The 27,533-nt window shown below is 36.6% G+C and overlaps 1 protein-coding gene across 3 annotated transcripts in view; it reads left to right on the top strand.

Annotated features, from left to right (window-relative positions):
* The window catches only part of LOC139155540 (collagen alpha-6(VI) chain-like), a 242,177-nt gene that overhangs the window by 147,077 nt on the left and 67,567 nt on the right, over positions 1 to 27,533 (top strand). For all 3 annotated transcript variants that reach the window (XM_070730719.1, XM_070730718.1, XM_070730717.1), the window contains 6 exons: positions 2,131 to 2,184; positions 2,278 to 2,349; positions 2,858 to 2,884; positions 3,219 to 3,263; positions 3,397 to 3,450; positions 14,448 to 14,510. In XM_070730719.1, coding sequence (XP_070586820.1) covers positions 2,131 to 2,184; positions 2,278 to 2,349; positions 2,858 to 2,884; positions 3,219 to 3,263; positions 3,397 to 3,450; positions 14,448 to 14,510 — 315 coding nt within the window. The remainder of the gene's footprint in view (positions 1 to 2,130; positions 2,185 to 2,277; positions 2,350 to 2,857; positions 2,885 to 3,218; positions 3,264 to 3,396; positions 3,451 to 14,447; positions 14,511 to 27,533) is intronic.

Raw genomic sequence — 27,533 nt, 5'->3', positions numbered from 1 at the left:
AATCTAATAAAAACAGATCAAAGTTGTCTTTCAGAAAAATTACATATTATTCCTTGCACAGTGCTTCTCAGATACCAAAATAATTTCCTTGTTGAAGGTCAACAGCTGTAAAAACATCTATGAAAATTTCCCACTATTGCAATTATTCCTCCAATCTGTAGATGGTACCTATGCTTCCAAATCTACTTTTTTATTCCATATTTTTCCTCAATGTTTAAATCAGTTTTGACCACACCGAAAATATTCTCTTATAATCTTCTTTACCGAATTCTTTAAAAGTACTTTATAGTCAAAATCCAGGTTTTCAATTATAATTCCATCTCTTTTTTCCCCTTGTAAAAATTCCATGGTTTCCCATGGTTCTCCGCTGCTAGCTAGCCACTTCCTATACTTTCAATCCTTTCAGTCTTTCAAGCTTCTATTAGCATTTGCACTAACCAACACTAAATTCAACTACTCCTTCGCTCTCCAGCACTCAATCTTGTACCTTCTTTCCCAGGTGACTTCTCTTTTTAAAAAAAACAATCCCGCCATTTGTGGCTGGTGCAACTAAGATGATATTTTGAGTGTCGTCTTCCTTTGCTACTGGTGAGAGGACCTTGTCAGTTCCTCAGGTGGTTTGCCACTTTCCCCAACTTATCACTTAACTTTGTCCCCACCCGTACAAGGCAGTTCTGACCTGGTTTTAATTGAGGCAGAACTCCTCTAACTGCAAGAATATCAGAATCCCCCAGCAGAGCACAGTGAACACCCATCTTGCCACAGCATTTGGCCATGCCCTCCTCTCACTTACTAGAAATTCTTGATATTTAATTTCTACCTGTAGAAAAGTTCCTTTAATGGTTTACCACTTGAAAGATAGCTGGAATTGGTTAGACCATACTGAAAAACATCTAAATGCAGTCACTTGTTAAGTCTAACATGCATTTGTTTCTTTAGGTTAATAATAATAAACAGATGTCTCCCACCTTTAAGGCCATCCCATTTTTCATCCAAAATTATTCAAGGCTCAAATCATTTTAAACAGAAACATTAACATTGAGATAAAATAAAACAATATCATCTGGAAAATTGCTGGAGAAATGAAAAATATGGTGCATTTCATGTTATGTCAAGAGGTAGAGAAAATGAAGGATTGGAAGGAAGTAGTTTCCAAAGTTTAGGAACTATATAAGAAAAGATATCTGTTTCTCAGATATTTAACAATAAATCATAATGGCTTCAGAACAGGTCTTTCAATCTTTATTTTTTATGTGTCCTTGAGTGAGTATTGACTCCTGGCCACTGCCTGGGGAAGACCATGAAGTTTTCTTGGTAAAATTTCAGAAATTATTTGCCATTGCTTTTCTTTCCTTAGGTTTCAAGAGAGTGACTGGCCCAATGCCCCCCAGCTCACTTCATGCTGACAGTACAACTAGAACTCATGGTCTCCCAGTTTCTAGCTTGTTACTTTAACCACTATACGAAGCTGGTTCTCTCAATGTTCTTCAGATCTGTAAAAGTCTAAATCAATTATACATAGAAAAAAGTCTATTCATTCATTCGTTCGTTCGTTCGTTTGTTTGTTTATTTATTTATTTATCTATTTGACTTCTATGCAATCCCGAAGGACTCAGGGCAGTTTACAATAATATGAAAAAGTACAGTTAACAATAAAAAGAAGTCAAGTACAAATTAAAATAATAGCCCCAGTTAAAACCTACAACCCAGCAATCCAATGAAAACATACATATCATTCAATACAATTTGACCATGAAAGATGTACAATTCATGGCCCCCAGGCCACATCTTCATAGCCTTTTGGAAGGCCAGCAGGGTGGGAACGGTATGGACATCGAGGAGGAGTTGGTTCCACAGAGTTGGGGTGGCCACAGAGAAGGCCCTCCCCTGTGGCCCCGCCAACATGCATTGCATAGTCAATGGGACCCAAAGAAGACCAGCAATGTGCAATCTTATTGGTCTCTGGGAGGCATACGGCAGGAGACTGTCTTGTAAATAAGGGTTGACAATAATGCTAGCAGGTTGTCTTCATCACAGATCATTAGTGTATCCTTTAGCCATTTTGAAATAAAAAAATTCACTTGAATATATCTGTTATTTCAATATTATAATTTTAATTGATATTTTCAGGGCATGACTGGTTTTGTGGGAGATCCAGGATACCCAGGAAATGATGGAGACCCGGTAAATTATGTTATTTTTGAATTAATCCCTCAGTGTTTGGAATAAATACATATTTGATTATATACTTACAAAATGTTTGATTTTCTGTTTCAGGGTCCCCGGGGAATTCAAGGAATTCAAGGAAAGCAAGGTGATATAGGAGAATGTGGCACTAGGGGGCGAAAAGTAAGAATTTACCCATCATTTCCTTTCGATATTTTGTATTATTCTGCTTTTAATGTATGTGTGTTACATTGGTTTTATTATTATTATTATTATTATTATTATTATTATTATTATTATTATTAATTAGATTTGTATGCCGCCCCTTTCCGCAGACTCGGGGCGGCTCACAGCAGTAATAAAAACAATATACAGTAACAAATCTAATATTAAAGTTTAAAATAACAATTTTACATTAAAAAGCCTAAAAACCCCAGTATATAAAAAATAATACACACAAACATATCATACATACAGCTACATAGGCAAGGGGGGATGTCTCAGTTCCCCCATGCCTGACAGCAGAGGTGGGTTTTAAAAAGTTTATGAAAGGCAAGGAGGGTGGGGGCAGTCCTGATCTCTGGGGGGAGCTGGTTCCAGAGGGTTGGGGCCGCCACAGAGAAGGCTCTTCCCCTGGGTCCCACCACACGACATTTTTATGTTTTAATGCATAACTGTTTAAATCTTTCAGGGTCAACGAGGACTGCATGGAAAACAGGTATAGTAAGAAAATATTTAATATGTACAAAATTTTAATTACTGCAGTTTATTTAACATTAATTTATAGCCTAAGGGATTAGATCTCTGATACATACGATAGAAAGGCCTGGATTCAAAAAGAAAAAAAATGAAATTGTAGCAAGCATTATATAAAAAATTTCATAGTATGTTAGCTGAAATGAAATTCAAGCCAAAGTGATGGAGAAAATAACTGACAGTCTTTTACTAATTTTGGTCGTCTACTGAAACTGACATATATTTAACTTCTGTGGACAATATCATGTTGGATAATAAATGTGAAAACTGAGCTGATATTGATTTTATTCTCTCAGGGACAGGATGGGTCTGATGGAGTTGGTGGAATTCATGGGGAAGAGGTAAAAAAAAGTTATTAATTTTGCTATGTGCCAGTGATGTTTATGTGTACATAAATGCATGTCAGTGTGAATTTTCACGCAGTGATAGATGATATACATGAATAAACACATATATGTGTCTATTATTTTTTAGGGACCCCTTGGATTTCGAGGACTAAAAGGCGAGAAGGGAGACCTAGGAGAAATGGTAGTATTTAAAATCTTATGTTGCCTTACTTTTGAAAATCAGTAGAACTCCAGCATTTCTGATGCATTGTTTGGCATTTGAAAGACTCCAGTGCTTCCAATTAAAGTAATCAATTTGTATAACTCTTCAAAATTCAATGGTTTCTCCCTGCCAAAATGTTTCTTTCAGATGAGGTTAGATGCTTTTGTTGAGTCTCCATGAGATACTTCTTTGGGGCAATCAATACTGTTAGAGCTGCACTTTTGGAAGCTAACCCAATCCAGCCAGCCAGCCACAGACCAATATATAAGAAGCTGAAGTCTTCAAAAGAACACACTGCAGCAGGAGTTCTTGAAAAAATATAGTTCTTCGTAGCAAATATTACTTTTCTATTTACACTATTACTTATACTCTTATCTTACTATACATAAGCCACATTATAACTAGTCAACCACTACTACCATTACAACCACAGCAACCAACAAAGACCAATGCAAAGGTTTCTTACATGTTTATATATTTACCAACCAATCAGGTTACAGCATATTTACTTGACTTACAATGATTCAGCATTCTCTAAGTATAATAGCCATTATATTGACTACAGTCCTTCTTCCTGCATTGGGATATTATATCAAGTTAGGCCTAATCCTGACACTCCTTCTAATATTCCAATTCAGCAATACACATCTTGTCCTTCATAGCTCTATGTTGTGCATTTAACAATGGTTTTGTAAATATATCTGCAGTGTTACATTCAGTTTTAATATAACATAATTTAATATTCCCTGATTGTACAAGTTGTTTAACATTTTGATATCTGACTGCAATATACTTAGTTCTTGATTTTAAGTTTTCTGCTTCTGCAAGATACATGCAAGTTTGAGAATCTTCAAATACAGGTATAGATTTTACTATATCTATGCCATAATATTTTAATAATTGGTTTATTCAAATCAACTCACAACATGCCTCTGAAAGAGCAGAATATTCAGCTTCTGCTGTGGACAGACTGATTGTTGTCTGTTTCCTAGATTTCCATACTTTGGGAATGTCTGCAAACTTAATTATAGTTTGTGCAGGACTTCCTGTCATTTAAGCTTGTAAATGAGCTATAACCATGCAAATCAGAATATTTTCCCTTCCTGATACTATATGTAAACCATGCTGAACAGTTATCTTAGTACCCTCTTAAGTGTGTGCCAATCTTTTAAACTTTTCTACTCAAAACTCCCACTGCATATGCAATGTCTGACCCAGTATAGTTGACAATATGAAGAAGACTTCCTATAATTGACCTGTAGAGATCTTGATGTCCAAATAAATAATTACATTCTTGAGCATGACAATCAGTTAACATAGGGGTTTTAACTATTTTGGCATCCTGTAACCCCACTCTATCTACCAATTCTACAATCTTTTTCTTTTGACTCAATACAATCTCCTGTTTACCTGTTTGTATAGTATCAATGACTTGTTATGATCATTAAATATTTGCATAATTGTCCAATCATCCATGGTACAAACACAAATGCCATCTACATACACAAGTATCATTATTTAGTTCTGTCCAACATCTTTGTTGTATACACATGTGTCAGCTATGCTACACCTAAATCTCATTTGAATCAGTTTTTCATTTAAACAGGTATACCATAGAGAGCCTTTTTTCATTTATACACTTTATTGCCATCCTCAAGTTCAAAACCAGAAGCTTGCTTTAGATAGACATCCTCCTGTTCTGTTCAGGTCTATGTGACCTGAATCGAAGTTTGAGACCCTGTAAAAATTTTTCCTGCATATCTGAAACTTGAAATTTCATGACTTTGCATCATGTTAGGGGTTCTTTGTATGAGAATTTCTTTTGGGGGGGGGGCGGCTTAGTTTTTGCTGGGCAAAAAACCCTCACACTTGTACTGTTCCTGGATCAATACCACCTGGACCGAAAATGGTTTATTTTAGGTACTTAAATTTGGTCTTTTTGAAAACTTTTTTCACTGGGAAACTAGTTTGAACATTTCTGCACACAATGAAATGAAAATTGAAATGAAAAAATTAATGCTTATTTTTTAATTCCACCCCGTTTTTGTTATTTTTTTTCAATTTATAGATAGTTTAGCCTTAAATTGGCATCTAGATAAGCACATTCAAAATTGAAATGTTTAATTTTGAATCCTTTTTGTAACGCTAAAGCTAGCATAATTCTCATAGATTCTGCTTTAGCAGTGGGTGAATAGGTTTTGTCAAAGTTTTGTAAATAATTTTGGATTAATCCCTGTGCTACAAGCCTTGCTTTATACTTCATACTGCAGTTAGGCATTAACTTTAATCTAAACACCCACTTAGATCCAATTATTTTTCTATCTTTGGGCAGATCAACAATGTCAAATACTTCCTGTTTCTGTAGTACTTCATATTCAACCATCATAGCTTGTTTACATCTCTAATTTTCTTCTAGTGACCTCTGTAACATATCATCATAGCTACATGGTTCACTTAAAACACTATACACATAAATACTCTGTGAATAGCCATACCTTTCTGGAGACTTCCCAATATTAGTCCTTTCTGATCGTCTGGGTAACACTCTTTCTTCACTAATATTTTGTGATTCCTCAGGCTCTGATACTTGTTCTTCTTCATCTTCAAGTTTCACACTGCTTTCTACTTTTGGAGAACTTCTTTGTTCCAACTCACTTTGACCTAACTCAGTTGGTTTGGTCTCTAAAAATATTTCCATATTCAAATGAATCTTTTCCCAATCATGATGTTTTTCAAAATTTGCACTTCTTGATATAACCACCTTTCCATAAGAAGTTGAAAGCCTGTATTCCCTGGAATGCCCATCATATCCCACAAATCTAAGCTTTTTCCACTTTGGCTGTCCCTTTAACTGTTGTTCTTCTGGAATTAATACATATGCAAAGGAACCAAAAATTATCAGGTGTTGTAAACTAGGATTTTTCTTATACAACCTGTAATATGGAGTCTGGTTTATACGTGAGCTTCATGTCCTATTAACAAGATGGTTGCAGTGTTTATTGCCTCAGCCCAATAAAGAAAAGGCAAATTTGCATCAGTTAATAACTCATATGTTAATGTTTAATACTCCTATTTTCCTTTCCACAATCTATTCTCAACAGGTTAATAGGGATTAGTCAGTCTATGTAATATACCTTTTAATCTAAGCCATCGTTTGAAATGTAAACTAGTAAACTCTCCACTTCTGTCTGTCTGCAATTTTTCAACCTTACAGGTAAACTGTCAATCATGTTAACCCATTCCCTGAATTTTACAAATACTTCACTTTTGTATTTTAACAATATACAAAATGTATACCTTGAAGAATCATCCACTAGAACAAAAACATATTTAGCCCCTCCTTGACTAGTTTTGTATGGTCCAGACAAATCCCCATGAACCAACTCAAAAGGTCTGTTTGTAATTCGTGTGCTAAATCTAGGAATAGGAAATCTTTTTACTTTTACTTTGCTGCAAACTGAGTATCCAAAAATTTATTGCAGCCTTTCACCTTCAAACCACAAATATCGGTTAACTTCTTTAACGAATCAAAACTAGTATGACTAAATACTCTGTGAAGATAGTGTATACAATTATTGTATAATGGTTGATTTATAATACTTGTAGCATTCCCTTTTTCAGACTTATCCTTCATCACATGTAATTTATTTTCTAATTCACCTTCAGCATATAAAACAGTGTTTTTCAATATAGAACATTTCCTTTCATAAAAGTGGATTACATACCCCTCAGCGGTCAACTTCCCCACACTTAACAAACAAAATTTTAGTGTAAGTACACAAATAACATTATCTATTGTTGTGTTTAAACAAGAAATATAAGCTGACCCAGATAACTGTACTTTCATTTCTGTACCATCAGCTAATTTAACCTGGCTTATCTCTGAAGTCTTTAAATCACCCTGTAATAAGTCTTTGTTGTTGATGATATGCTCTGTGCAAGCCGAATCCAGAATCCACTTCGCTTTATCTTGAAGACCTTTCCCTGACACCAGAAATGCTGAAGCCTCTTCTTGACTTCCATCCATAAACTGTCTTTGTTTAGCACAATCCATCAATTTTAATGTAACAAAGTCAAGGTTCAAAGAACTTTCAGGTAAACTTTGTATACTAAGCACAAATTGTTCCCATGTTTTGTCTAGAGATGATAATACAATATATGCTTTGTGATCCTCTGGAAAAGTTAACCCTCGCAATTCCAACTCTGCAAATAATGTTTTCATCTTGGGTTTTTTTGTATTTTTTTATATTTTTCTCTCAACGTACATCCAAACAATACAATGTACCATTTAGTTTTCCATAAATAAAATGCAGTATTTTGTTAGTAACTGATATCAATCATCAAAAAAGTTGCAAAAGTTGTTTTTTCTAATTTTGTCATACAGTTACATATATTTTATTTTAATTAATTTCCCTCTTTAATGTTCCTGCAAAAAATACACCAATTATATTTCTAACTTGTTAAATATTATGCCAAAGTACTTTCTTCCTTTTTATATACAATTTTCTATAAACCAAAAAAACCTTTTATAGCCAATCAGATGATAACCAAAGAAAATTAAAAACAAAACATAAACATATAAAAATTTCAGATTACTTCTCCCCTCTAAATAATACATTTACCTGATCTCAAATTTAAAAATTATTTCAGTCATCTAACACTTAGCCAATCAATACTTATTTTCAATCAATTAATAATCATTAACATCATTAATCTTCCCAATAATTCTAAAATCAATTCCACTTATGCATTAATTCAAATCAGTATCACCTACCACAAATCTTATTATAATCAATACTTCTAACTCAGCGGTCTCCAAACTACGGCCCGCGGGCCGGATGCGGCCCGCTGAGGCTATTTACCCGGCCCGCAGCAGCGTGCAAGATTTTACCATATAATATACTAAGTTCCCGAATCTCCCCTCCACTCTGCTGCTGAGCGTCTGGTGGTGGCAAGGAAGAGGAAAGCCAGGGGGCAGGGAGGAAAGCACCCTATGGCAGAGCAGCAACAGTTCCTCTCCCTAAAGGCGAGAAAGAAATTGGCCAATTGCTTTCCTCCCTGCCCCCTGGCTTTCTGCCTCCTCTCCAGACACTCAGCTGCAGACGGTCTTGGTCCCTCCTGCTTTTTTTTTTTTTTTTTTTTGCATCGGTGAAGTTTGCGCGCGTTTGGGCACTTTTGGTGTTGGGGGGGTCTGCTGCGGAGAGGGAGAGAGAGAGAGAGAAAGAGGGAGACATAGAAAGGGAGCGAGAGAGAAAAATAAAGCAAGAAAGAGAGGGAGAGAGAGAGCGGGAGAGTGCTGCTTTTTTGCTTTTTCGCTGCCCCGCAGGGAGCCTGGAAGCCCTGCAAGAGCGTCTGGAGGGGGCAGTAAACAATTTATCAGGACCCCCGCGCACTAACTTGTTAACGGCCACACCGTCCCGGCCAGGCGACGGGGAGGCCCTCCCGATGCTTGCCCTCCGCCCAGGCCCCGCACTTGGAGCTGGGGGCGACGGGCCTAGCCTCGGCTTACTTGGCCCTGGCACGGCCGAAGCGTGGGGCGGAGTAGGCGGCGGCGGCTGCTTCAGGCCCGCCCCCGAGCTGAGCTTCCTTTGGCTTCCTTCGAGGCAAAGCTGCAAAGCTCACCTGCCGCCTCGAAGGAAGCCAAAGGAAGCTCAGCTCAACGAGGACCGGCTGTTGGTCCCTTGAAGCTGCCGCTGCCCACTGCAGAGATCCCTTCGCCCGAACGGAGGCGGCGGGCTCAAGGGACCAAGAGCCGGTCTTTCTCGGCGCTGATTTGTTGCAGCCTCTGAGTCCGCCTCCGGGCGAAGGGATCTCCTCGGGGAGAAAGGAAGGAAGCCAAAGGAAGCTCAGCTCAACGAGGACCAGCTGTTGGTCCCTTGAACCCGCCACCGCCTACGTTCGGGCAAAGGGATCTCCGCAGTGGGCATTGGTGGCGGTGGCAGCTTCAAGGGACCAACAGCCGGCCCTCCTTCAGCTGAGCTTCTTTTGGCTTCCTTCCTTTGGCTTCCTTCCTTTGGCTTCCTTCCTTTGGCTTCCTTCCTTTGGCTTCCTTCCTTTCTCCCCGAGGAGATCCCTTCACCCGGAGGCGGACTCAGAGGCTGCAACAATTCAGCGCCGAGAAAGACCGGCTCTTGGTCCCTTGAGCCCGCCGCCTCCGTTCGGGCGAAGGGATCTCTACAGTGGGCAGCGGCAGCTTCAAGGGACCAACAGCCGGTCCTCGTTGAGTTGAGCTTCCTTCGGCTTCCTTTGTGGCGGCAGGTGAGCTTTGCAGTTTTGCCTCGAAGGAAGCTCAGCTCGGGGGCGGGCCTGAAGCAGCCGCAGCCTACTCCGCTCTGCGCTTCGGCTGCACCGGGAGCTCTGGTAGGCGCGGGGCAGCAGGGCAAGCCACGAAGGTGGCGCAGCGTGGGTCAAGTGGGAGGGCACAGCAGTAGTCGTAAGGCGGCGGTGGGGCGGTTGGCTGCAAGGCACCGCCGCCGGTGGCTTGATGTGTTGCAGGACACCGTACATTGCTGGCGCTGCGCTGGGCATGGGGCTGGCACCTCCGTCCTGGGCCAGCCAGCGGGCCAGTGCCAGCAATGTACTGTGACCCGACGTCGGTGCCACCGTCTTGGGAGCTTCTGCTTGCAGCCGACTACCCCGCGGCGTGTTGCAGGGCAGAAAAAGAAAGAAGAGAGGAAGGAAGAGAGAAGAAAAGGAGAGAGAGAAAGAAAGCAAGAGAGAAAAGGAGAGAAAACAAGTGAGGGGGGAGGGAATGTGAGAGAGAAAAATGAGAAAATGATGGAGGGAAAGAACGAGGGAGAGGGAAAAAAACAAATGAGAAAGAAGGGGAAAAAGGGAGAGGGAAGAGAGAAGTGGGAAGGAGGGAGGGAGGGAAAGAAGGAGAAGTGGCAGGAAAAGGAAGGAAGGAAAGGAGGAAGGAAGGAAGAAGAAATGGAGGGAACAAAGAAGGAAGGAAGAATGAAATGAATGGAGGGGGCGGAGGAAGGAAGGACTTTTTGGGGGGGGGGGGTAAATTTTTTTAAATTTTTCTCAACATACATTCAACCAATACAATGTACCATCTAATTTTCCCTGAATAAAATGCGGTATTTTGTCAGTAACTAATATCAATAATCAAAAAAGTTGCAAAAGTTTTTTTTCTAATGTTGTCATCCAGGTACATACTTTTCTTTTAATTAAATTCCCTCCTTAATGTTCCTTCAAAAAGTACAACACCAATTATATTTCCAACTTATTAATCATTATGCCAAAGTGCTTCCTTCTTTATATATTTTTCTATAAATATTTTATACATTTTTCTATAAACCAAGAAAACCTTGTTTAGCCAATCAGATGTTAACAAAAGAAAATTAAAAACAAAACATAAACATGTATGAATTTCAGACTTCTTCCCCCCCTCTAAATAGTACATTCCCATTTTGTTTTTTAATGTTAAAATAAGGTATGTGCAGTGTGCATAGGGATTTGTTGATAGTTCTTTTTATAGTCCGGCCCTCCAACAGTCTGAGGGGCAGTGAACTGGCCCCCTGTGTAAAAAGTTTGGGGACCCCTGTTCTAACTCTATTAAAACAAATCACAATTCCTAAGTTCACATATCTAAATAGGGAAAGAATTAATGTTTAAAAAGAACAAATGAAAGAGTACTCCAGCTTAATCAACCCTTCTCAAACTCCAATTTCTTTAAACTGAGCATAACTTTGAAGCAAACCCTTTTCTTTTTTTCTTTTTTTATATTCCCTTTTAATCCTCCTTTCCATTTCATTCTTTCTATTTCTTCTCTTAACACCTTCAATTTTTGCAAATGTCAACTTTTTGTATTTTTCCAACCAATCACTTTTGATATTGTTTTCTTTTTGAGTCTGGTCAACCCCTAGCTCCAAATCCCATCCTTTTAATTTTCTTTTTGTGCTAGTTTCAATATATTCATAGTAAAACATGTGATCAACTGCCCAATCATTGACCAAACAATTCTTGATGGTTTTTTCAGTATCATTTGTTAAGGCAACAAAGTAATCCGATTCAATAACATGTCCTTTAGTCTATCCATTCTCCATATTGCCCGTATCTTGTTTTCCATCTTGTCCTAGTTGTCCCGGAAAATCCTCTGTTCCACTTTTCTCTTTTGAATCATTTGCTTCCTTTGTTTCTTGAGTAATTCCTATACAGTCTCTCATTGATTCTCTAAATTCAATCATCATTCCTCAAATATCATTAAAATTTTCTCTGATCTCCTGAATCTCTGATTTCTCCATGTCTATAGAAAAAAGACTTTTATTTTTGCAGCTGTTTAAACAAATTCTCTTAAACAGCCTAGTATATTATGTCCACCAAATTTGTGAGATAAATAAGTTCAAGAGTTTTTATTTTTTCCCCCTCAGAAGTTCGTACAAAGTTCAAATCCACAATCTTCTTTTATCACCTTTTCAAAGAAATTCTGTCCTCCCCTTAGGTTCTCTTTTTCTTTTTGCCTTTTTCAAGGCCAAACAGCAGATGTTAATTAAATAAGCAAATAATTCTTCCATGAATTATGAATTTCTTCCAATAGATGGCAGCACCATTAATCCAAAAAAGAAAAAAGGCCTTACTTCCAGTTTTAAAATGTTAAGCCCAAACGGGGAAGGAAGAATTCTGAAATTTAAAACAAGTTAAGTCTTTTAAGCCAAATCTTAATCAATCTAAGCATCCAAAAGCCACCACCTGGATCTTAGCTGTTGCTTTCCAATGCAGTCAATAGACATTGAACAGTTCCGATATTTAATTAGCCGCCTTGCTCAGCTTCCCCAAATCACTTTCTCCTTGATCAAAAGAATGGTTCTATTTAAAAAAGAAAAACTTTTGGTAAATCCTTCATCCCAACTCACAATTTTCGTCCACTCAACCTCCTGCACAACTCTTTAAGAATTCCTTTCTTCTTTCTGGATGACTTCCAACTAAGTAACAAGTCTCTTCCTGAGACATAGTCTAGCCATGGCTATGGCGACTGAAGCTGTTTCACTCCACCATTGGTGGAGGCTCCAGGCATTGTATACATGGGGTATGCTGACTCCAAAACAGACCCTCAGCCAAGTCCCCTTCTTCACCTTCCTTTCAGGAAGGCTTTGGGCCAATTCAAAAGAATCAGAACCCCCAAATGGCAGGGATTCAGATATCCTGCTGTCAGAATGCAGGAGATTCTGTCTCGCCAGGCCGGTGACCATGCCCCTCTCCTTCATCTTGTTTAAATGGATATTAATATATTCTCCTGGCTGAAGTTTCAAATTAAACTGTCGTGTTAAAACGACCTTGGCACCAGCTGTTTATCTTTGATATAACTCTTTGAATCTCTGCCAAACCTCAAATGCACTGTGGTCACTTTTTATGTTAATGAACTGGATGTCCTCCACGGCCAAAACTATGTTGCTTTTGATCTTTGATCCAGTTTTTGTTTTTCTACATCATTATCATCAGAGCTATCACATCCCAAAGTCCTTCTCTTATCAATAAACTTTGCATTTATATACTCCATGAATGATAGTTAGTCTCATTTAATCTGGCATTTAATGCGCCCATGTTTCAGTGAGGTTTTTTTTATTCCACGCATGCTGAAACACAGGTGCACCTGCGACTCTGTGTGCGATTTGGCTACCTCCACAGGTGCAGCAGCAAAATTGTGCTAGCCCCGCAAGAACTTATGAGCCACAGTGGCTAGCACAATTTAGCATCCCGGCTTGTAGCCCACTGCTGGGTATGCAGTACCGATAGAAAAATTTTAGTCAGGTACGCAGAACCGGTAGAAAAAAAATTGATTTTTTAATTTCTTTTTTTCGCTTCTGGGCTCTGGGTATGTTTTTCCTATCACAGTAAATGATGCTGAATGTGTATAATTTTAGAAGAGCTGTATGTATGTGTGTGTGTGTGTAGATACACATACAGTTTATATAGTAGAGAATGCATATTTTCATGTGCTGTGTGTAATATGTGTGTACACGTATGGCATATATACATAGAATTAAATAGTATATTTTGGATGTTAAGTAATAGTAAATAGATAGGGAAATTATATTTTTTTGAGGCAAGGAAAGACCAGGCACCCTAACCCAAACCCAAACCCTCGACATGAGTGACATCAAGTTGGCCACCTTTAATCACATGACCTTTAAGTCACTTCCACCTGGTCACATGGCCGGCAATCCACAGCCACAAAATAAGCCATGCCATATTCTGGGTCCTTGGTTTCCAAATGTTTCCACTGTCTGTGTGGAATATTCCCTAAGTAGTATTTACAAATAAAAAAATATTTTAAAAAAATTTAAGTTGTAAAAATACTTTTAGAGCTGTAAGCTTAAATGGATGAGATTGGATTTACTTCTGAGAAGACATCAATAATAATAATAACAACAACAACAGAGTTGGAAGGGATTTTGGAGGTCTTCTAATCCAACCTCCTGCTTAGGCAGGAAACCCTACAGTACTTCAGACAAATACATATCCAACATCATCTTAAAAACTTCCAGTGTTGGAGCATTTACATCTTCTGGAGGCAAGCTGTTACACTGATTAATTGTTCTAACTGTCAGGAAATTTTGACTTAATTGTACATTACTTCTCTCCTTATTTAGTTCCCACCCATTGCTTCTTTTTCTACCCTCAGGTGTTTTGGAAAATAGATTGAATCCCTCTGCTTTGTGGCAACCCCTGAGATACTGGAACACTGCTACCATGTCTCCCCTGATCCTTCTTTTCATTAAACTAGCCATGCCCAGTTCCTGCAACTGTTGTTCATATATTTTAGCCTCCAGTCCCCTAATCATCTTTAGATAAAATCAATTTGAATTTTTAACCAATATGTAAGTCATGTTACAGTACAGGGTTATTATTAAAATGTCATCAAAGTTAAGTGTTTCTCAATTTAAAGCAATTGCAATTCAATCTAACATGAATTTTGAAACAAACACATCTAAGCAGAATTGTTTTACACAAGTATCATATATCTTTAGGGCAATACAGGACCCAAGGGCCCTCCTGGTGACCTAGGACAAAAAGGCTTCCAAGGAGATCATGTAAGTTTATTTTCAAAAATAATACTGTACTACATTGTATTGCATTTTAGTATATTGTATGATATATATGCATGTTTGTATGTTCAAGAGAAAAAATAAAAATAAAGGATATTTTCTATTTGATTATATAATGATTAATTGGAAAATCTTAGCATCTATGAATATAGTAAGGTAGAGTAACTGCAGCAGTAGAGAGGGTATCAAAAAACAGGAGGGCTTTTTTTTAAGACACTGGCCTGAATAGGTCAGAACAACCTCACAAAGAAATTAAAGAAAGAGAAGAGGAACAGGGGGCTGCCTGTAAAGAGAGGGAGGAGGCTCAAGGTGCTAAGAGAAAACAGCCACAAATACAACAAGAATTGGTCTTAAGTAGTAGACTACGAGAACCCAAAGAAACCAAGAAATATTACAAATAGACATGTGGTCTGATATCAATTTTTTTTCTGTCAACGTAAATGGATTAAATAACCCAAGAAAAAGAAATCAAATATTTTCTAAGCTTAAAAAACAAAGAGCGCAAATTATAATTTTACAAGAAGTACATATTAAAAAATTGAATAGAAAACTATTATGCAATCAAAAACTAGGTAATATTTTTACCAGTTTAGCCAACCAAAAAAAAGAGGTATTGCAGTTTATATAGATGAAACAATTGAGACTAAACAACTATACAGTGATCAAGAGAGTAGAATCCTAATGTTACAAGTAAAATTAGAAACAGAACCTCTCATCATTGTATCAATCTATGCACCAAATGAAAATCAAAAACAATTTTATAAGAAATTACATGACAAAATAATCGAGTTATCTATTGAAAATATGATAATAGTTGGAGATTTTAATGCTATTTCTAAAAGTCAAATTTACTATTCAGGTAAAAAGAAAGATAAGAAAAAGAAAACAATTTTACCAACAACATTTTGGAAAATGAGTTCAGAATTATTATTGCAAGATATTTGGCGTGAACGTCATCCATTAAATAAACAATATACCTTTTATTCAAATCCCCATAAAATTTGGACCAGAATAGACATAGCATGGGCCCCAGCACACACTTCAGAATATATCTCGAATATTGAAATAGAAACAAACACAAACAACTGGGCAGATCACAATCCATTAGTAATTTCTTGGAAAGGAAACAAAAAATCTAGCAATTGGTGAATGAATAGAAATATGTTACGAGATCCTCAATATACAGAATGGATAGAAAGAGAATTAGAAATTTTCTTTAATATAAATAAAAATATAGAAATAACACCACAAAATTTGTAGGACACAACAAAGGCGTATATATGCAGCCTGACAATTTCCTATATGGCAAAAAAAAAAAAAAAGAGAAAAAGAAACAATTCCAACAATTAGTGGAAGAATTAAAAGATTTAGAAGCAGTATCACAAGATGATAATACAGTTAAAGGGAAAATGGGTTTAATAAAACATAAAATAAATTTGATAGAACAAGAACAAATAGCTGAAAAAATAAAAAGTGCTAAACAGGAATATTTTGAACATGCAAATAAACCGGAATGTTGGTTAGCACATAAATTAAGGAACCATAGAGAATCTAAAATAATAAAGAAATTAGAAGATAGTAAAGGCATAATGAGATATAGAACAGATGAAAAGAAGGAGATGGTGTCAGAATTTTATAAAAAAAAATATACCAAAAAGAAGAAATTGCAGAAGATAAGGCTTTTGAATTTTTAAATTCAATAGATTTACCAACAATAACAGAAGAACAACAACAAAAGCTTAATGTACCATTTACAATGGTCAAATTACAACAAGTACTTAAGAGCCAGAAAAATAATAAAACTACCGGACCCAATGCCATACCGGCAGAATTTTCTAAATTAAATAGCAACATACTTACTACAAATATGTTAGAGATTTTTAATAAGATAATCGCAGATGGCAAAATACCAAAATCCTGGTTGGAAGCCTTAATAACTTTAATACACAAACCAGGAACAGAGAAGGAAAAAAATCCAAAATTATAGGCCAATATCCTTATTAAATGTAGACTACAAAATTTTTGTTTCGGTATATGCCTTTAGACATAAAAATATTATGAATGGAATAATACATGAAGACAAAAATGGATTTTTACCAGGTAGACTGATTAAAAATAAGTTGAGGACAATTATAAATACGCTAGAATATTATGAACAACATCCAGAAAAACAAATGGCATTAGTATTCTTAGATGCTTTGATAATGTTGATTGGTCCTTTATGAAACTGCAATTAAACGAAATGAATTTCGGTACCAAACTTTTCAATATAATTGATGCTATATATTCAAATCAAACGGCTAAAATTATCTTGAATAATGATCAGACAGAAAAGTTTGAAATACAAAGAGGAGTTAGACAGGGTTGCCCTATTTCACCACTGTTATTTATTTTAACATTAGAAACTTTATTAATAAAAGTAAGAACAAATAATAATATTAAAGGTTTAGAGATTAAAAAAGAATCCTATAAAGCACAAGCATTTGCAGATGATGTAGCTTTCATAATAGAAGATCCCTTAACTTCAATATCAAAATTAATAGATTTAATAGAAAAATATGGGAACGTAGCAGGTTTGAAAATTAATAAAAATAAGACACAATTACTAACCAAAAATATGATGGATTTTCAGATAAAACAACTAGACAAAATGACAAAAATGAAGATTACAAACAAAGTAAAATATTTGGGTATTTGGATTTCAGCTAAATCTATTTCATTAAAAAATGATAACTATATGAAACTTTTAAGCCAAATTAAAAAGGATTTAGAAATATGGAATAACTTACAGTTATCATTACTTGGAAGAATTTCCACAATTAAGATGAATATTTTACCCAAAGTTCTGTTTTTATTCCAGGTAATTCCTATAAACCCAGGTGGAAATTTCTTTAAAGAATTAACAAAGATAACAAAAAAAAATTATATGGCATAGTAAAAAAAACTAGAATAAAACAATGTGCATTAGAAGATATGAAGGAGAAAGGTGGCCTCGCTTTTCCAAATTGGAAATCATATTAACAAGCAGCAGCTTTTTCTTGGATCAAAGAATGGCTTACTTTAGAAAACAGAAGGCTATTAAATTTGGAAGGCCATGATTTAATGTTAGGCTGGCATGCTTTCATATGGTATAAGAAGTATAAAACACATTCCTACTTTAAGAGGCATACAATTATAAAGGCATTTATGGAGGTTTGGAATGATATTAAAAAAAGACCACTTTTTAGTAATGCCAGAATGGATATCCCCGATTGAAGCTATATGTCCTCCTAATTTATTACAAGAAGGTAAAATATGGAAATATAAAGATATATTAGATAACCAATGGAATCTGAAAACGAAGGTATAGTAATAGATTGGTGGCAATATGCACAGATTTCATAAAGATGCAAGAACATATATATTTAGAAAAGATAACAACATCTTAGAGAAATTATTAATTACAAATCAAGGAAAATTGATTGGGAAAGTATATAAATATCTAATTAGTTGTAAGACTGTAGGTTGGATATTAAACGATAATGTGATTAGCTGGTGTAGAAACTTAGTTAAAAGAAATAGATGTAAATATATGGGAAAAGGTCTGGACATATAACTGGAAAATAACTAAATCAGTTTCTTTTAAAGAAAATCAAATTAAGATGTTTTATAGATGGCATTTGCCACCAAATAGAATTTCAAAAATGTTCCCAAGCAAATCACCTAATTGTTGGAAGTGTAAAACAGAAATAGGCACTTACTATCATTTATGATGGACTTGCTCAAAAGGAAAGAACTATTGGAATATGGTGGAAAGATGGTTGAAATTACGCAGCAAGAAATCAAGAAGACCCCAGAATTTTTTTTTATTAGGTATCTCAAATAATAAATACAAAAAAGAAATATATTACTTAATAATTCATATATTAGTAGCGGCTAGGTTCTTTTTTGCACAAAGATGGAAAGAAATGGAAACACTGAATGAAGAAGTACTTAGGAAAATTATAGAATGTAGTTAATGACTGTAAAAAATATGATTTCAACAATCGAATTATCAAAGCATGGAACTCATTACCGGACTCAATAGTGTCAACCCCTAACCCCCAACATTTCTCCCTTAGACTATCCATGATTGACCTCTCCAGGTTCCTAAGAGGCCAGTAAGGGGCGTACATAAGTGCACTGGTGTGCCTTTCGTCCCCTGTCCAATTGTCTTTCCTTTCTCTCACTTACCATATATATTTTCTTCCTTTCAGATGTCCTCTCCTCTAAGTTCACTTTTACCCTTATATATGTTTATTTTTCTTCCTATGTATTTGTGTATTGGACAAAATGAATAAATAAATAAAGAAAAATAAAGAATGTGCAGAGCTAGATATGATGACGAGGCCAAGAAGAATAACCAAGAAGAATCTGAATTCTATAATATTTGGCAGATGGTATATGTTTGGTGGGATTAAAAAAAATGTATAAGGATGTTGAAATAGGATTTGCGCATGCGCCGGAATAGATAGGCGCATCTACAGAGAGCTCCCTAATGTGAATTAGGAAAAGTGAAAGTTAACCCCTGACAACCCTCTCTAGCTTGGTGAAAAGCGGATTGAGGGGGAGCGGATTGAACTGAGTTTTTGAAAACTTTACAAATAAGAAGCAAAGAAGGAGCAAGCTGCAGTTCTAAACGTGAGTAGGGGAAAAAGTAAGAACAAAGGAAAGATGGCGACTACTACGGATCTGGAGGGAAAAATGGATTCATTGTTAACGGCATTTGCTAATATGGGGCAGCTACTCAAAGAGATGCAGAAGGAAATAGCTGCCGTTGGGGCTGGCGTAACAGATTTAAAAGAGCAGTCGAAAACACAAGATCAGAGAATTGTGAAACTGGAGGAGGGGAAAAGTCGCCAGGAACTAAATAATTTAGAGGACAGAGAAAGAAGAGCTAATCTGCGTTTCAGAGGATTTAAACAAGATTTTGCTGAGGGTAAACGTCTTATCCAAGCAATTCATCAATGGTTTGATGAAAATAACATTAAATGTGATCCAGGTGAATATGAAAGAGCACATTGGGCATTTGGTTCTCGGAGTCAAGGAGATCAAAAGGATGTTATCGTAAGATTTACTTCGGAAAGGAGAGCAGCAGAAATTTTCAGAGAACTAAAGCAGATTCCAAACTTACATTATAAAGCCACTCCAATACGCGTTTTAAAAGACTTGTCTGCAGAAACACTCAAGATGAGAAACCAAATGAGAGGCATCACGTCCCAACTATATGAAGGAGGAATCCGTTTCACATGGCGTTATCCAGCTACAATAATTGTCTTTAAAGATTCCAAAGTTTTCCAGGCAAGATCCCTGGATGAGGGGGAGAAACTGCTCCAACAGCTGGGGATCGATTCAAATGTTAATTTCCAGGCATCAACAGCGAAGAGCAAGCCAGCAGTAGGAGATGGAAGAGATTGAAGAGGAGAAGATGATCTGTTTACACTCCAACCAACTCGCGCAGCAGAACAAAGAAAAAATGAAAAAATTGCAGCTCTACAAAAGGAACTTGATTTACTCCAAGAAAAGGGAAAAAAAGAAGAACCAAGAATCACGCGTCAGAAGAAGAAATAATGAACTGAACTGAGCTGATCTGCCAACATGGTATTATTGTTCTCAACTAATTAACTTCTTATTTGTGTACTCTACGCTAACTAACAAGGGATAAAGAGGGAAGGAGGGGGGTCTTTCTTTACTGCATTAAAAGGGGAGAGATGGGGGAGGTCTCTAGTGGAACGCAAATTCAGGAGTGCCTCTTGGATAACGAAAATTCTTTTCGTTGCCTCCCCTTAGGGAGGGGCGCAAGGGAAGGGGCACTGGGGTGGGGGTTCAAGACAATTAACAAATACTTTTCCAACAGGCTCTGTTTTGCAGGAGGGGGAAACACACTTAAAACTATGTAAAATGGGTGAAACAGTGATATTGTTGTTAAATGTAAATGGTCTTTCATCATAGAAAAAACGTTATAGAATTATGAAGCTGGCTAGGGATAGTAGAGCTGATATCTTATTTTTATCAGAAACTCATAAAAGGAGGAAAAGATCAGATAAATTAGTTACCAATAGCGAGTGGCAACGGGTCTACGAGTCGAGAGGGACGGCACAAAGCAGAGGAGTCGCCATCTTGATTAACCAAAGAGTATTATTTCAATTAATTAATATTAAAAGAGACAAAGATGGCAGAATGCTATTTATTAAGGGGAAAATAAATAATAAGGCAGTAACTTTAGCAGTAATCTATGCCCCCAATGTAAATGCAAAACAATTTATAATGAATGTAAAGCGTAAATTAGACAATTTTGCGGAAGGCACAGTGATTTTAGCAGGCGATTTCAACTTGGAATTAACAGCAGGGAGGGGAGAAAAGAAAAAGTTACATTTAAATAAAATTAATATGTTGGACCTCCATGAAAACATAGTAAACGGGGATACATTTTATTCGGCAAGATATAATAAATTTAGTTGCATTGATTATATATTAATGAGCAAAACAGGGGAGGTACATCTCAATAAAGCAGAAGTTAAAAGCATTTGGTTATCAGATCATGCTCCACTGTTAGCAGTGATTGAAATGGATGTTAGTAGGCAACAAAGGATTTGGAGATATAACCCTGTGGTTTCGGCTAGTGAGAAAAATAGACTCAAATTACAAAAGGAGTTGAGTGAATTCTTTAGTATTAACGAAACAGGAGAAACTAAGCAAACAATAGTTTGGGATACACACAAGGCTGTTATGAGAGGTAATTGTATTAGCACCGAAGCTTTTATTAGGAAATCCTGGGAAGCTGAAAGAGAAAGTCTATTAAAAGAGATAGATTTAATTCAAGAGACTTTGAAAACTACAAGAAATAGAGCTTGGAATATATTATTATTATTTAAGAAAAAGAAATTACAATCTCTTGAGGAAGAGAGATGGAATAAAATGAAGATGATTGTAAAACAGAGAATTATGGGTTGGGGGAACAAATCAATGAAAGAAATGGTACATTATTTGAAAAAAAGAAAGGAGAAATCCCATATCTCTGCTTTAAAGGATAAGGAAGGTGCAATAAAACGTAGTAATACAGAAATGGAAAAAATAATGAGTGATTTTTATGGGAATTTATACAAAAAAGAACATATTACAATGCAAACGATAGAGGTTAATGAGAAATTAACGGAAGAAGATAGACAAATTTTAAATGCAAAAATAACAAATGACGAGATATCTAGAGTTATGAAAGGGTTGAAACCTGTTAAAGCCCCAGGCCCAGACGGTTTTACTGGTGAATATTATAAGACTTATAAGAATGAATTATTACCGCATCTGGAAAATTTGTTTAATAATGTATTTGAGACTTTTGAAACCCCACAGTCGTGGAAAATTTCAGAAATTATAACTATCCCAAAGCCGGATCGTGATTTAATGGACCCAAGTTCCTATCGCCCTATCAGCTTACTTAACCAGGATTACAAAATATTTATGAAAATATTGGCAAACAGGGTAGAGAATATCTTACCAAAGATAATTGGAGAAGACCAATATGGATTTGTTAAAGGAAGAAAGATTTATGAACCAATTAGAAACATCGTTAATGTGATACACCATGCTACCACTACCAAAAGAAAATTAGGTATTTTAAAGCTAGATGTGTACAAAGCTTTTGATAAAGTTAACCATGATTAATTGTTTCAATTATGTAAAGATTTAAATATGGGAGATTCGCTTTGTAGAATTATAGAAACAATTTATAAGGATAATATAGCTTATATTAGAGTAAATGGCAACAGAACAGAGGATTAAAATTCAGAATGGAACTAAGCAGGGTTGTCCACTATCCCCAATGTTATTCGCATTGGCAATTGAGGTTTTAGCAAATAAAATTAGAAATGACAAGGAATGGAGAGGTTATCAAATAGGAAAACTTGAATTAAAATTAAATCTTTTTGCAGATGATGCTATAGTGTTGTCTGAAACCCCAATTGAAATGATGAAAAGAATAATGATCTTGCTCCAGGAATTCAAAGACCAATCGGGACTTATGGTTAATATAGAGAAATCAGAGATAATTTGTTTAAATATAGGCCCTAAAGAGCAAATTGAGATACAAAAAGTATCAGGATTGAAACTAGGATGTAAAAAAATGAAATATCTAGGAATTTGGTTGTTTAAGAATCCTATGAAAATTGCGACGGCCAACTATAATTTAATATGGAAGAGAATTCAAAAGCAGATAAAAAATTGGAGGGGAAAAAGGTTGAGAAGAATTGCCAAGATCAGAGCCCTTAAAATGATGATAATACCAAAAATGATGTATTTATTTCTGGTTTTACCAGGTACTTTTCCTGGTGAAAAATTGAGAGAATGGGATAGTAAATTAAATTCTTGGATTGAAGGAAACAAAAGGCCTAGAATAAGAAAAAATGGCAGTTTGCCCACGAGAAAGAGGGGTGGGTGGGGGAGCCCGTGCTTAGTATTATATAGAGAAGCGTTTCAAATAGAAAGATTAATGGAATTACAGTTATGGGGGGAAAAGAAGTGGGTGAAATTGGAAAAGGAAATTAATAATATAAATAATAAAGAGCTATTATTTTAAAAATGGAGTAGAATAGAAATCAATAATTTAACCGACCCTCTGAAAGCAAGCTTAGAAATATGGTCCAAATGGCAGGGAAAATGTGGAACTAGAAATTCAAAATTAACAACGTTACACGTATTGAATACAGGTAATGATGTTAATTTAAGCAGAATTATAAAAGTATTTAATAGCAAAGGGATAATGAGAATTGAACAATTATATGAGAAGGACAGGAGAGTTAGCAGAACTCGGTTGGAATGGTGGCTTGGTCAACAGAAATGGCTGCAGATTAATGCAATAAGTAAATACTTAAATAAAAGTGAGAATAAAGAAGCTTTCTTGCGAGAAGAAAATTGTTTAGAAAAAATAATAAAAGAAAAGATCAATGATACAAAAGCTCAAGCTAGTAACATATATAGAATGTTATTGCAAGTGGAAGAGGAAGTAATAAAAAGTTTGACAAGATGTTGGCAAAACGATTTACAAATAGATGAAAGTGAAATGAAAGAAATAGTAGAAAATATGCATAAGATTAAAAATACAAGAGTTAAAGAGATGAGAAGGAAAATCTTACACAAATGGTACTATACACCGGCACAACTTGCACACTTCCAGGGGAAAGAGAAGGGTAATTGTTGGCATGGTTGCCAAAAGAAGGGAATCTTTATGCATATGTTCTGGGAGTGTGTAGAAATTCAGACATTTTGGAAGGAAGTGCAGAACAAAATTAATAAAATGTTAAATATTAATTGGACAATTACAAAAGAAATAGCGATTTTAATTAAACAAAGAGAACTAGGAGAATTCAAAGAAATAAAAACCGCAGCAATGGAAAGTGCTCAAGCAGTAGTGGTATTGGGTTGGAAAGAGTCTATAAAATGGACATTACAGAATTGGTACTGGTACATGGTGGATCACATACATTTTGAAATTATGGAAATAAGATTAAACAATTTTGATGAAAACAAACTGGAGAAGCTGATGGCACGATGGAATAAGGTGAAAGGTTATATGTTGAATAGAATCTGTGATGTAAATGTGAAAAATAAACTGCAATCACTCTTTTAGTAATATCTAACTAATGCAAAGTAGAGCCAAGGAAATATATATAGACAAACTAGTAAATTTTGAACCCCTTGTAATGGGTGGTGGTGGTGATGGGGGTTTTTCTTGTCTGTTGGGTGATGGGCACATGCACTGTGCACTGTTTTATGTTTGTTTTTTATGTAACCATTTTATAAAAATCAATAAAAATATATTTTTTTAAAAAAGGATGTTGAAATATAAAGTCAAAGAGTTAAACTTATTAGAAAGAACAAGCTATGTAGTGATGTTTTATATTAGAATGTATTTCTCTGATTTGATCTAATTTATAATTAGTTTTTCCTTTTTGTATAAAGAAGACTTCTACTTTTGAGCAGAGCAACTGTAGCTCCTCTTCATGTTATTTGTCTTGTTTTGTTTGTTTCAAAAATAAAAAACAAAAATCAGGATGGCGTAATTCCATAATTAATGTCCTCCATATTTTTCGCACACACACATACACCACTTTAATGTTTTTTCTTCTCCTGCAGACACTAGTGAAAAAATAAATTATCTAAACTAGAGACATGATATCTGTATTGAAAGTTTTACAAGTGATTCCTAGGGTGGTACCTAATTGCCACTAGCAACATGGTTCTGAAAACTGTACTGCAGGAACTAAGTGAAAGAATTATCTGAATTATCTAATGCAGTGCTTTTCAACTTAATTCATTTTAAAGTGTATGGACTTAAACACAGAGAATTCCTCAGCTGAGTAGGTAATTCTGCAAGTTGAAAAAGACCATATTAAAATGAACAAGGATGGTTAACACAGATTTAACAGGCTTACCATATCTGCAAAGATAAAAAATCCTCTCCTTGAAGTCTCAAATATGAAAAAGAGGATAAATAAGATGATTACTAATCCTGTAAAATTAAAATTGTTACAGAATCATAGGAGCAGAGGGGGATTCAGCTTGCCAAACTTCAAACTGTACTACCAGGCAGTGATTTTAGAACGGACAAAGGACTGGATAGTCCTCCAAAGCACTAGGATATTAACTCTGGAGGGTTTTGACCTCCGGACCAGCTGGCATACATTTCTTGGTAATGATAAATATAAAAAACATTCATACTTTAAAACACACTACATAAGGAAAAGCATAATAGATAACTGGATCCAAATAAAAAAACAATTTTATCAAACAATCCCAAAATGGATCTCTCCATTTGAGGCCATAACATACCCAACATCCTGGACAAAAGATAGGAAAATCACATATCAACAAATATTGGACGAAAACAATGAAATACTATCTAAACAGACTATAGCAAACAAAGGAATAAATTTGGATTGGATAAATTACTTGCAAATTAAATCAAAATTTAATGAGGATAAAAGAAAATTTGGCTTTCAAAAACATAATGAGTTGGACAGTGTTCTTTTAGGATCAGACGTTAAAATGATAGCAAAGATATTTATTTATTTTTATTTTATTTATTTATTTATTTTGTCCAATACATAATACACATTGAAGAGAATAGATATGTAATAATATAAATAAAGAAAAGAATAGAAGAAAAGTATAGTTGAACATATTTGAAAGGAAGAAAAGATAAATGAGATAAGGAGACACAATTGGACAGGGGACGGAAGGCACACTGGTGCACTTATGCATGCCCCTTACTGACCTCTAAGGAACCTGGAGAGATCAATCATGGATAGTCTAAGGGAAAAATGTTGGGGGTTAGGGGTTGACACTACTGAGTCAGGTAATGAGTTCCACGCTTCGACAACTCGGTTGTGAAGTCATATTTTTTACAGTCAAGTTTGGAGCGGTTAATATTAAGTTTGAATCTGTTGCGTGCTCTTGTGTTGTTGCAATTGAAGCTGAAGTAGTCAGTGACAGGTAGAACATTGCAGCATATAATCTTGTGGGCAATACCTAGATCGTGTTTTAGGCGACGTAGTTCTAAGCTTTCTAGACCTAGGATTGATAGTCTGCTTTCGTAGGGTATTCTGTTTCGAGTGGAGGAGTGAAGGGCTCTTCACTCCTCCATATATAGTATATTGTATATATAGTATATATAGTATATTAGTATATTGTATATAGCAGTGTTTCCCAACCTTTTTTGAGCCGCGGCACATTATTCACATTTAGAAAATCCTGGGGAACATTGAGCGGGGGGGGGGGGAAGTTTGGACAAAAAAATTCTCTCTCTTCCTCCCTTTCACTCTATTTCTCTCTCTCTCCCTCTTTCTCTCTCTCCCTTCCTTCCTCTTTCTTTCCCCCTCTCTCCATCTCTTTGTTTCTCCCTTCCTTCCTCTCTTTTTTGCCCTCCTTCTCTCTCCCTCCTTCCCTCCCTCTATGTCTTTGCCTCACCCTCCTTCCCCCTCTTTCTCCCTCTCTCTTTCTCTCTCTCCCTCTCCTGCTATCTCTCTTTCTCTCCCCCCTCTCTCCCTCTCTTTTGCTATCTCTTACTCTCCCCCCTCTCTTGCTATCTCTTGCTATCTCTTTCTCTCTCCCCCTCTTCCTCTCTCTTTCTGTCTCTCCCTCTCTTGCTATCTCTTTCTCTCTCTTTCTCTTCCCCCCTCTCTCCCTCTCTCTTTCTCTCTCTCCCTCTCTTGCTATCTCTTTCTCTCTCTTTCTCTCTCCTCCTCTCCCTCTCTCTTTCTCTCTCTCCCTCTCTTGCTATCTCTTTCTCTCTCTTTCTCTTCCCCCCTCTCTCCCTCTCTCTTTCTCTCCCCCCTCTTTCCCTCTCTCTTTCTCCCTCTCCCTCTCTTGCTATCTCTTTCTCTCCCCCCTCTCTCCCTCTCTCTTTCTCTCAGCAGCCGCAGCGGGTAGTAGCCGTGGGGCGGCGGCAAGGTCATCAGCTGTGAGGCAGAGCTTCGGAACGGAGGCACCGGTGGCGGCAGGTAAGTGCCAGCCACGCAATTCTAGCATGTCCAGCCGCCGCCGTCTGTCCCTCTGTTCTGGAGCTCCGCCTCACAGCTGACCACTCTGCTGCTGCCCCACGGTTACTACCCGCTGTGGCTGCCACTGCCGCCGCCATCACCCTCCCACTGTGCGCCGCCCTTCCACTGCCACTAGCCTCCCACCAGGCACCAAAACTCACCTGCTGCAGCCGCCAGGGAAGCTCCAGCCGGGCGGGGCGCTGCAGTTGCCGGAAAACTTGGAAGGCGCTAAAAAGGAAGCTCAGCTTCCGTTCTCACAACTTTTTGCTCTTCGCAAAAAGTTTCGAGACCAGAAGCTGAGCTGCTTTCTTCGCAGCACACCTGACCATGTCTCGCGGCACACCGGTTGGGAAACACTGGTATATAGTATATATAGTATATTGCTTGAAAACCTAATGGTAGAGGAACGAGTAAAGCCAACTATGATAGCATGAGCCCCACATTTTGGTTATACAAT

Source organism: Erythrolamprus reginae, unplaced genomic scaffold (assembly GCF_031021105.1).
Source record: "Erythrolamprus reginae isolate rEryReg1 unplaced genomic scaffold, rEryReg1.hap1 H_29, whole genome shotgun sequence".
NCBI classification, from domain to species: Eukaryota; Metazoa; Chordata; class Lepidosauria; order Squamata; family Dipsadidae; genus Erythrolamprus; species Erythrolamprus reginae.
The sequence above is the reverse complement of the archived record's forward strand: the minus strand, read 5'-3'. Positions and strand labels throughout refer to the sequence as shown.